The 11,791-nt window shown below is 30.9% G+C and overlaps 2 protein-coding genes across 2 annotated transcripts; both read left to right on the plus strand.

The window, feature by feature from the left end:
• Nucleotides 1-1,648: 1,648 nt before the first annotated feature.
• On the plus strand, nucleotides 1,649-4,424 carry LOC111275432 (uncharacterized). Its single transcript, XM_089755620.1, has 8 exons — nucleotides 1,649-1,797; nucleotides 2,162-2,349; nucleotides 2,440-2,724; nucleotides 2,816-2,874; nucleotides 2,988-3,024; nucleotides 3,116-3,187; nucleotides 3,329-3,659; nucleotides 3,742-4,424. The coding sequence occupies exons 1-8, from the start codon at nucleotides 1,669-1,671 to the stop codon at nucleotides 4,120-4,122; spliced, it is 1,482 nt and encodes a 493-aa protein (XP_089611746.1). The 5' UTR covers nucleotides 1,649-1,668; the 3' UTR covers nucleotides 4,123-4,424.
• A 3,798-nt stretch (nucleotides 4,425-8,222) lies between these two features.
• LOC111318518 (uncharacterized) lies at nucleotides 8,223-8,955 on the plus strand. Its single transcript, XM_022921378.2, has one exon. It carries the CDS (start codon nucleotides 8,372-8,374, stop codon nucleotides 8,723-8,725), a length of 354 nt encoding a protein of 117 aa, XP_022777113.1. The 5' UTR covers nucleotides 8,223-8,371; the 3' UTR covers nucleotides 8,726-8,955.
• Nucleotides 8,956-11,791: the final 2,836 nt, after the last annotated feature.

Genomic DNA, 11,791 nt, shown 5'->3' on the forward strand with positions numbered 1-11,791 from the left:
CCAAGCTAATCTCCAAGCACCCTCGGCACCTTCTTCAACAGTTAAGAATAGTGTAGTTTATGTCTGTTTTGATAAAGCCAAGGCTGACACAGTTGATGCAGAAATTGGGATACTTCTCCCTTTGCTCCTTGCTCATCCTCCTCATCATCATTATCTTCCTCCCTCTGGTTTTCTAACTCATACGAGTTAACACTTTCATCATTATTACTGCCATGAGACTTCTCAGAGGTCTCATGAGATAACTGAGCTAGCTGCAGAGCTTCTGAGCTCAAAAGTGGATGCAGCTCATTAAGCATAGAATTATATCTGCCATTCAAGCACTCATTTAAATTCAAACTTGTATTTATATCACAAAAGAATGAAAAATCTTTAAAAAATGACTAATATAAATAATAAAAAAACTTAAATAAAAACTAGAAAAGAATGCGGGAAAAGACGCAAAATGGTTGATTTCTCTTTTCTTATAAAGAATAAATTTGGAGAGAATCATATTTTTATTCTCGGATAAATTAATAAAAAAATTTTGTAGAAATTATTTTTTCACGGTGATTAAACTTTTTCAACCTTTTAATAGAGATTAGATCACTTTTCAAGATAATAATCTTATCACTCTAGTGATTTAACGTCAATGCCACTTAAGATTTCAAAAATGCTAACAAACAAGGTAATGTAATTACTTAACGCAAATTACTATAATTTGATAACTCATCATTTCATACCAAATACATATTTAGAGTAATTTAATTTGACATGGATTTCATTTTTAAATTTTTAATTGATTTAAATTTAAAAAACTAACTAACAAAAGCTTTAGATCTAAATAAATAAATAATACTATAGGTTTAAAGGTAAATTCGTTAATTTTTAAAATTTATATGATTATTTACGTGGTTCACTTTTATATATAAAAGATAGCTCTTTTCTATATTTATTTCTCATCTTGACAAACTATATAGAGAATCTGAAACTATTAAAGTCGAAATTTTAACTTCTAACCGTTGAATTCTCTTGGAGACCAATGTGACAGATCATGAATATTGTTAACAATTATATTTATATGTGCAAGAAACCCCTTAAAAAAAAACAAGAAATAGATAAAATTTTACGGCCAGCTGGTTTTATTGCAGTTATAAGATGCCAAAAAGCTCCAAATATAACTGATAATAACAATTTAAAGACAAATATAGATATGCAAAAACAGCAAGTATGCGTTCAAAATGCAAACCCGAAACATACATTTAATTTACAGCTTCACGTTAATGAAAAGCAATAGATTTCTTTGCATGCCTAAACCCTTTGTTTCACAAAGGGAATTAAGATCAAACCCAGAGATTAAAAAAAAAAAAAAGAACAGGTATAGTTGCATAAAAGAATGATGATCAGGAGGACGCCTGTAAAATTGAAGCCATTTTTTACTATAGCAGCTTTGTTTCTCATTTTATCAACCGGCTTTTCACTTTCTCATGGACAGAATGAGAATGGTGATCTGCCATCCGAAGATGATTCTCCAGGTATGATTGTTATATGTTGTTTCTTTTTTTTTTTTTTCTGCTTTCATATTTGATCATCAAGAACTTTGGGGCTGTTTTTTCGCCAATATTTTCTTTTAATCTTCATGTTTAAATCATTCTCTTACGTGCAGGAATTATGAGCTTGGTGACGGTGAAAATGGAAGAAGCTGGACCAGGAAATGGAAGTTTCATATTAGCTGTGAAACAGACATACAGGAAGGATCCTCTAGACAATTTTAATTATTATACAGGTGGATGGAATATTGCTAACGTACATTACCTGGCTGTAAGATTTCTATACCACATTGCTTTCATGGTAGATAATAAATGTTACTTTCTTCTTTACTCAAGTTTGCTGCAATGCTTCATTTTGAAATATTGTTTTTGAAACTTTAATCTAAGTATCTCAAGAACAAAATGCCAGGTGTGTTTTATTTCACTTGTTTGCAAAAAGAAATTATCAAAATAGATCAAACTCAGTTGTAGATTTGACATTGAATGTATAAAAGTAAATACCTTCTTTAATTTTACAGGACCAAATTCCAATCAATGATGCCAATTTCTAATATATTGCCACTGAAATTGCTTTAATTCTCAGTTGACTTCAATGATGAGTAATTAAAAGTACAGCTCCATCTTTCTGTTTGCAGTCTGTTGCTTATAGTTCTGCTCCTTTCGCCGCCATTGCTATAGTCTGGTTCGTGCTGTTTGGTCTATTTCTGTTATGTACTTGTATTTGTTCCTGCTGCTGCTGCCGCCGCAAGAAGCCCTATGGTTATTCTCGACTTGCTTATGCACTTTCTCTCATCTTTCTCATACTTTTCACCATTGCTGCAATGTAAGTCCTCCAGTATTCAACTCAACATTTCTAAGCCTAGAGTTTTATGTTTTAACTGCTTAATCAATGAAGTACTTGTTTCGTTTTCAGTGTTGGATGTGCAATAATGTACACTGGAGAGGGAAGATTCCAGGGCAGCGTAAACGGTGTAACAAATTACATCGTGAATCAAGCAATAAGTGTCGTCAATAATCTTATAAGCGTGTACAATTATCTTTCATCAGCCAAGAATATCGTTTTGAACCAACATTTTCTACCTCCTAATCTCATAACCGAGATCGACAAGGTCAAGTCGCTAATCAATGCCACAGGAAACATTCCTCATATCAAATCCGCTCACATTACAGATTCCATGCTAAACATTCTTAACCCCGTGTATGTCGTTAATTGCTTTTTTATATCAATATTCACAAGAGAAATAGTCTATTAATAGGCTATTTAATCAATGCTTTGCTCTTTATTGTAGGAACGTTGCTCTTATCACTATTACTGTTTTCCTGCTCCTATTGGCATTTCTCGGATTCTGTAAGCCTTTTGGTTCCCCCAAACTAGTTGGTTATCATTATCCATTCCTATTTAATAGAACAACTATTAATCTATCTCCTCACATTGTCATTGTTGTTGTTGATGGATTGCAGTATTTTCGATTCTTGGCATGCAATCTTGTGTGCATCTGTAAGTGAATTAGAATATATGATTATAGTGTCTTCTTTATTTCTTTTTCTTTTCCATCTTTTCACTGAAAATTTACACTCTATAATTGCAGATTCGTGGTCATAGGGTGGATTGTTATCACACTCACATATATCTTGTGTGGCATATTTCTGGTTTTTCACAAGTAAGTCCAAACAAATCATATGCATTGCTAAACTTGAATCTAACTCTAATAGTTATTAAGATGTTTAGGATTGATTTCAGAAGGAATTTAGGCATGCATCCATCTTCTGTTATATCTAACCGAATGTTCACCATAATTCAGCATAGTGGCAGATACATGCGTTGCAATGGACGAATGGGTCCAAAACCCCATGGCCAATTCATCAATGAAGGAACTTATCCCTTGTTGGGACAGGGAATTTGGCCAAAATGTCTTGGACGCAAGCAGATCAGTAACCACTGGAGTTAATGGTATTCTGAACCAGTACATTGTCGCTGTAGCCAACAACGAAACCCTTATACCTTCACAAGCAGTACCTGTTTATCACAATCAATCTGGTCCGTTAGTACCCGTCATCTGTGACCCATACACAAAAGGTGACACTCGACAGAGCTGCGGTGTGGGTGAAGTAGCCTTGAGCAATGCAGCCGAGGTAAAAAAGCCTAGAAGCTTAAGCTGTTTTGCAGCTTCAAAACCTGTCCAATTTTTTACGTGATTTATTAGGTTTCATGCAGGAATGGAAGAAATATGTATGTCAAGTATCAGCAGCTGGTATTTGCACCACAGCAGGCCGCCTGACCCCTGACATGTACATCCAGATGAGTTCAGCTGTTAATGTAAGCTTCGGATTGTACAATTATAGCCCCTTCCTTGCTAGTGTAGTGGACTGCACCGTGATCCGAGACACTTTCAAAGACATTAATGAGAATCATTGTCCAGGGCTGAGGAGATACAGTCAATGGGTCTATATTGGTTTGGTAACTGCTACAGGTTCGGTGATGTTTTCTTTGATCTTTTGGGTGTTGTACGCTAGAGAAAGGCGGCACCGGAATTATACCAAAAGGATCAATAAGAGGTATGATGAGTCTCCTCTTGTTGGGGGGAGGAAGCTGTAAAGAATTGAGCAGGTCACATCATTAAGGCTGAAAACTTCTCTGCTTATAAACTATCTCAGAATGTGCACCCTTTCCTTGCTATATAACAAGAAATGGCAAGAACAAAAATGAAGGGTTGGATGGGATGGGATATCTACAACATTCGAAAATCACATCTTTAACGTTATATGATCGTGACTGCTCTACCTCAGATTGGAGAAAAGTGTTCATAAACTAGACCGACTTAATTAGGTTCAAATTAAGCATGTCTTGTTCATATATAGCATTGTCCATTGTTCAGAATTTTAACACCCCATTTATCCAAAAAAACAAAAATTAACAACTATTATTTGTGAGTTCTCATCTAGAATAGAACTTGTGTGCAACTAAATTAATGTTTTGTACGCAAATGACCCCACATATATATGCCGTCTACAAGCAGCAATTACATTAAAAAAAAAAAAAAAACCCTTCAAGTAATTTAACCTAAATTTTCAAAAATTATTTTCCCAATATGCGTGTTTTATTGATGTAAAATAATTTTTGGCAAGTAGTAAATTTATGTTATTGGCAATGGAGCACACCTGATTCTTTCTATTGAATCCTGCCTGCAAGTAATATTCTATTCAACCATATATGTGCTTCCCTTTTTACCATTCTCAGCAGAAGTACAAGTCAAAAGAGTTTCAACTACAATGCCAAAGACAAGAATGGCTTTGAATCATAAGCCTGCAGAACTCAGGATGGTCATTACATTAGTAATCAGTTCTTTTCTTCACTGTTGAGACACAACAAGAAACGAAAACATTCAACGCAATGCTCAGTACCGAATCACATCAATTTCTTCTCCTTCCAACGTTTGTCTTCTTTCTTTCAACCTTCTTTTCACTCTCTCATAAAGCCTCTTCATCTTATCATGAACCAACCAAACCCTTTCCAGTTAGTTATATTTTCTTGGTCTAATGCTCTTCAAGCAAGAAAGTGGTGTTCCAAGAAAAGCAGCATGAACTTTCCTAGGTGGATTTTCCTATATGATTGTTGTAATTTTTGTATTCAGATGCATTTCTATGATTAAAAGATTATATATAGATAGTTAGAGCTTGAATATTGGTATTTTTATAATTTTCATAGCTTGAAGATATTCTCAACTTTACTCGCATAATTTGTCTCCTCTGTTTCTCATTGCTCCATTTTGATTTTTGGGATTTGCCATGTACCTGTCGGTGATCTTTCTCCGCCATTGTTGCTGCCAACATCAGCATTATGGACATTCTCGAACCATTTATCGGCTTTCTCTTATTTTTATCACACTTTTCACCATTGCTGCAATGTAACTCCTCCCCACCACACTTTCTTCTCTGAATGCTGAACCAAAGTATATTGAATTGGATGTTTGTCGAGCGATCAAACACGATGTTTGTTGAAGTGATTCAAAACAGCAACCTGATTGGAATCTTATCGTACCGTCCAAAGAAACAGGCTCCAAATTAAGTGCATGTTTTTGTTAGGTATTTGTTATATTTAATACCAAAATCTCTTGCATCTCACTCTAAACGGAATTGGATCAACTTGGTTGAACCGAGAATTGAAACCCCACCCATTCAATCTAGGGACCTTTTTAACAACTTTGCTTTTCAACGGTCATTCCAACGGTTGTCACATTTGCAACGGTCATACAACGTTTTTTTTCAAATGTACTAAAGCTTAGGATGCAGGGTTAAGATAGAAATTTTATTAGTTTCAAATTTAAATTTCTGAGACCATGGTATCAAGTTATCAACTACCTTTCTTAACTACTGATCGTATTAACTTGTCGAACTTGCGGTTTATTATTAGTTTATTTCCTTTATAATTGGAATAACACTAAACTACGGAGAGCAACAATCGAGTCAAAGAGAATTTTTGTTTATTTTGAATTCGATTCGATTATATATATATATATATATATATATATAATATTCAAATTTGATTCAATTTGATTTTTTATTAATTTTTTTCGTACCTAAATTCAAATCTGATTAGATATTATATAAAATTATACTTGATTCAACTTGAAATTAATAAAATATTATTTTAATATAAAAATAAAATAAAATAAAATAAATATATAAATATAAAATTAATTAATTAATTGAAAAAAAAATTTTATATATATCGGATTGAGTAGGATAAAGTTTGTCTAAAATTCGATCTCAACTTTTTCTTTCTATCATCATACCTAACCGACTTGATACCTAATTTTCAAAAAAAAAAAAAATCGACCCTAAAAGATCAAGTTGGGTCAAAATTCATTGGATATTGATCAAACTGAATCCTGATTTTTTTTCTATCATATTATATTTTACTCTCTATATTTTATTTTTTTGTCTATCTTTTTTTTTATTTGAGATGTCCCAAAATTATGTTCCATTTTTTTTTAATATCTAAAATTTTTTTATATTTTAAAATTATTTTTTTATAATTGTTTTATTTTTTTGAAATTAAAAATAATAGAATTTTAATTTTATAAAAAAATTAAAATTTAATATTAAATACGTTAAAGTCAATTTTTTTTAATTTCACAAAAATCAACATATAACAAATATTTTGAAACAAATGAAGTAATTATCTAAGTAAATAATTATTTCAAAAGTTTAGATTGTGAGATTAAATCAATTTATATATATTTATTTTTTTTGTATCACATTAAATTAGTTAATACCCTTAAAAACAAGGAGAGCGTTTCTGGGTTAATTCCCATTCCATGTGCTTGAGGTGTTATGAATTTCTTTTTTTAATATACTGTCAATGAATATATATCTTTTTAATTTCACAAATGAAATTAAAAAATTGATTCATGTTTTATTTTTTTAATGGACAGTCAAACGTTAACCCATGCTTTAACAGAAACCTCAAGGATTCTATCCATACAAATTGTGGAGTATTTTATTTATTGCTAATAACAACGTGCCAGAAAGCTTGGAATTCAAAGTTCAAAACCCCTACTCTTTAGTCAATTAAGAAAACAGGAGGTCAGTGTGACCAAGGATTAAAGCGTCAACCCCATGGCCAAGCACCTTCGAAAATCCGTGGGCTAAAGCTGAAGATTTGGTAAAAAAAAATTCTCAAAACCCAACAGCCGTATGATTCTATGGGCTGAAAATAATATAAAAGCAAGATCTTGACAACCAGTTTTGATTCATAAAAACTTCAAAATGAGCACCTGGTTTTTGTTGCTGGAATAGTGGAATATGTAGAAAGATGGAAAAGAATAGGATAAAACAAATTGAAGAAAGAAAGGTTATTTTCTAGTTATTGTCTGTTTTATGGGGTTTGGTAACATGTCATTAGTTCAGTCAGAATCTGAGAGTACGTGCCCAAATGAACCTCACATGTGCCAAGTTCTCAGACATCTGTTTGCAAGATAAGGAGATTGAAGCAGAGATTGGTTAATCTGATAAGGATAAGCTGTGTCCAAAATAGGACTGAACCGACCAAAGAGGTTTTCCAGAGTGCTCTGTCTTGTTCATTTTTTAACTTTACATTTGTATTATTGCACCAACATTAGCAATCCGTTCGTAATTATTTGTATTGTTCCTTTTGAGTTAATGGCTTGGCAATTGGCATGCACATGGGGAGTGCAGGGTAAAGGAAAGTAGGAGAAATGTCCTAATATGTCAAGGCCTAATCACAAATTTGTAGAATTTAATCAATAAATTCAAAGCCATACATACAAACATTATGCATGCATGCTACAAATTTCATGTAGCTCTAAGTTGTAACAAGACATGTGAGAAACGAATGTATTTCAACTACAATCTTATTAATTATTTAATTATGTTAAAAATTATATAAAAATCTAACATTTATAAGTGTATTTTGATAAAACTTATATAATTTTAAATTATAATTGATTAATTATAATATAATTATTGTATACCATATGCTTTAATGAATTAACCATCTTAATCACCATGTCTATGGCTGTCACTTAGCCTTCCATGCCTAGCAATTAGTCTCTAGAAATTTAATGCAAGTCTGATCATCAATGATATTACGCTAAAGCATGATCATTAAATAATTAATACTGTGTGTCATTAACCAATTGATACACAAAATGACGAGAAAACTATCTTATCTCATCGTAAAGTTGGACAAAGACAAAGGTCTATTTGGTAAAGCACCCATATACTTATGGCCATATATAAAAGAAGCTAACCGCCCACCCCAAATAAATTTGTTTAAAAGAAGAAGAAAAGAAAGAAAGAAAGCACTGGAACTGATCCATTCGATGGCAACGAAGAGCTCATCATCGCCTTCTTCAACACGAGCTTGCCTTTGCTCTCCAACCAAACACCCTGGCTCTTTCAGGTGCAGCCTCCATAGGAGTTTGGGCAAAGTTTCAAGCAAATCGGCGACGCCCCATGTTAACAGACAAAGAGAGGAGTCAAAGGCGGCTATGATGATGATGATGACAGCATCACCTTCATCATCATCATCATCAAAAACAAGCCTGATCAAGGCCTTTCTGATGCAGATAATCAAGCCTTCAAGCCACGATATTCAAAGGCGAAGGAACTTCCATCCAAAACCCACCAGGTTTTGTCCACTCAACAGCTCTAATAATGGGGTGGCAGTTTCTTGACAATCTTTTACCTCTTAAATTCAGAATCTTTAGTTCATTGTGTATATAAGAGATCTTGCAACTTGAAACCCACATGGGTTATCCAGGGAACTAGTGAATTTCATTTTTTTTCTCTCTTGTTTTATGGTTTTTAGTTTTTACTTGCTCTTTTCAATTATTTATTATTATTTCTTTATTTGTTGGGTTATTTAAATTAGAAATCTCTAACAAATTATTTAGTTCTGTGATCAGTTTGAAATATATGCGCTTTTGAACATAGATTTTATATATACGGTAAAAAGTACAATGCATTATCTCTTTATGCTCTTCGAGAAGACGAGGTTACTAGATTTGGCAAATATTAGTAACATAGTTTTTTTACCATGTTTTGATCTACATAGAATTATTTATTATGTAATTTTTACTCGATTTTTATTTTCTTCAACTCTAACTACAAAATTTTATTTTAAAATCTATCTTTTTTATTTTTTGTAAAAAAAATAATGTTTGCAAAAATGATGAAGATTTTTTCTGTCAAATACTCATAGAAATGTATTTAAAAAATAATAAAAATTATGATAATATTTCAACATCATTTCGTTAAGTTTAAGATTTTTACCATGATTTATAGAGAAAGAAACCATTTAAATTTGTATGAATACATTAATATTTTAAGTAGGTGGGATCAATGCCGGCCAGCTTATAATAAATTATTATTAGTTGCACCAATGTTAACGATATTAATTAATCTAAAATTTCCTTAACACTTTTTTTTAAAAAGAAAATATCCTTAACACTATTTCTTTTTTCTTTTTGAAAAGAAAATATATTTAATCTTTATCCAATATAAGGGCAGAGTGGAACAGGGGATCATCTTTTCGAAGAAAAGAAAGACACTATATAATTTACCAAAATTATTGGTGTATGTAGGAATCAATTGAATAAGACAAATGGATAACACCTGTCAATGGGTCATACTTACCCTCTTGGCTATTATATTTTCGATGAAATTAATCTCCTCAAAACCTTTCAACATATATATATATATATATGTATATATATATATATATATATGTCCTCGTTCATTGGCATTGTTATTGTGTTATGTATGGTAGCTATATTAAATTATTAATCTTTTTTTTTTATTTTTGTAATGTTTTTGGCTTGCCTAAATATAGACATCAAATTTATATAAAACTTTAATTGAATCTTAGTTTAAAATTTATCGAATTTATTGGGTTCTCAAGTCGAGATCCGATTTCCATTCAATCAAGTTTGGGGCCTAATTTCAGTTTTTAGGCCTAAGCTTTTTTTTTTTTATTGTATTTGTTTAATATTAAAATACATTAATATAAGTATTAATAATTAATCAAAAAATATAAAAAAAAAAAAAAAACCAAAGAGGTAGAAGGGCTAGTGCTATGCACAACACCATTGCCACCTACAGCTTTTGTCCCCTAAGCATTACCAAAACCAGAGCCCTTATCCATACACCATAACCTGAACCTCTCTGCATACCTATTCACTCCCTGAACCTCTACCCACCAACCCTCCTATCTAGTAGAACAACAAAACCCATGTCCTGGAGCCACCTACCCAGGTGAAAGCATGACCAAAACTCTTTAAATAGAGCTCCGTGGCGGCGAACCAGAAAGGAAGAGATCTTAAGAGTCAGCCTAAATGCCTTAAAAAAATAACAAAAAAAAAAGAAAAAATCTTACAAAAAAAAAGCTTTTGTAAAAAAAAAAATCACTATAAAAAAAAAAAGCATGAAACAAAAAAAAGAATACAATCTCTCCGGTGAAAGAACCTAGCATTGAATTCAACAAAAAAAAAATCAAGATCCAAAAAAATAAAAAAAAGTAGTTTTTGACCAAAAGTTGAGCAAATATAGGCCATTTGGAACTCTTTTTTAAGAAAAGAAGATCACATTTGTAAAAAAAGAGACAAGAGGTGTGTTTGGGGTTTTTTTGCATTTTTCGATCACCGATGGCAATTGATGACCGACATGACAGATAGTGATCAATTTTTGGCAACCGATTGACCCCTGTTTTTATTTTTTTGTTTAGAGAGTTTTTGGACTTTTTTATTTAGAGAGAGAAGAAAATGAACAAAAAAATTTTTTTTAAGCTTTGATATAGGTAGCTAATAGTCAAAATAACGTCGTTTTAAATCACTAAAATTTGTGAACCAACCCACAACCTGACTCGAGATCCGAGTAACTAATCCATGACTCAGTTCCTCTTTGCCCAAATCAGTCCAGTTGAACCAGCACTAGGCTATTTGATCGAACTGTTGATCGATCCAATTCAAGTAAAAAAAAATTTTTTTTTTACTTATTTTTTTATATATTATTTTTGTTATTTTGAATTTTATTATTAATATTTATACATGTTAAAATTTTCTAAATTTCTTATGATGATTATTTGTGGTTTTTATAATATGAAATTAATAAAAAATGAAAAAAAAAATAACACTAAATAATGAAAAACAAAGTCTATTTTTTTTTTACTAAAAGTTAAAATGAACTTTATAAAACAATATAATCATAATAAAAATAATATCTAAGGATTATAATACTAACACTAAAAAAATGATTTTTAAATTTAAATTTTTTTAATTTGAAAAATGGTAAATAACCAAAAATAATAAAAAATGTAAGAAAGAAAAATTTTATCCGATAATAAAATTCAAAAGTATTTCGAATAATGATACTAATGAAATCTTTAAGTGTGAAAATTTTTTTTAAATACTACCAACATATTTGAGTATTTATAAAATTTTTTTAATACAATAAAAAATTTTCTTTTATCTATAAAGTAAAAATAAAAATTAACTAAAAATTATATAATAAAAATAAAAATTAACTAATTTATTAATAATAATAAAAAATGAGGAAAAATTTTATTCTATAATAAGATTCTAACACTATGTTTGGATTGAGGGGAGGGGAAGGAAAAGAAAATAAAATAAAAGAAAGTAATAAAAACAAAAAAAAAATTCATTTATTTGGATAAATTTTTAATTTAAATGAAAACTGAATAACCTTTAGTTTCTCTTGTAATATTTACTTTTTTAATACCCTAA

Source organism: Durio zibethinus, chromosome 26 (assembly GCF_047325235.1).
Source record: "Durio zibethinus cultivar Kanyao isolate XHJ-2024 chromosome 26, ASM4732523v1, whole genome shotgun sequence".
NCBI classification, from domain to species: Eukaryota; Viridiplantae; Streptophyta; class Magnoliopsida; order Malvales; family Malvaceae; genus Durio; species Durio zibethinus.

Coding starts and splice junctions, on each gene's coding strand:
- LOC111318518 (XM_022921378.2), top strand. CDS start 8,372: ATGGCAACGAAGAGCTCATCATCGCCTTCTTCAACACGAGCTTGCCTT.
- LOC111275432 (XM_089755620.1), top strand. CDS start 1,669: ATGGAAGAAGCTGGACCAGGAAATGGAAGTTTCATATTAGCTGTGAAA. Junction 3,188..3,328: donor ATATTTCTGGTTTTTCACAA/GTAAGTCCAAAC, acceptor ACCATAATTCAG/CATAGTGGCAGATACATGCG. Junction 3,660..3,741: donor CCTTGAGCAATGCAGCCGAG/GTAAAAAAGCCT, acceptor GGTTTCATGCAG/GAATGGAAGAAATATGTATG.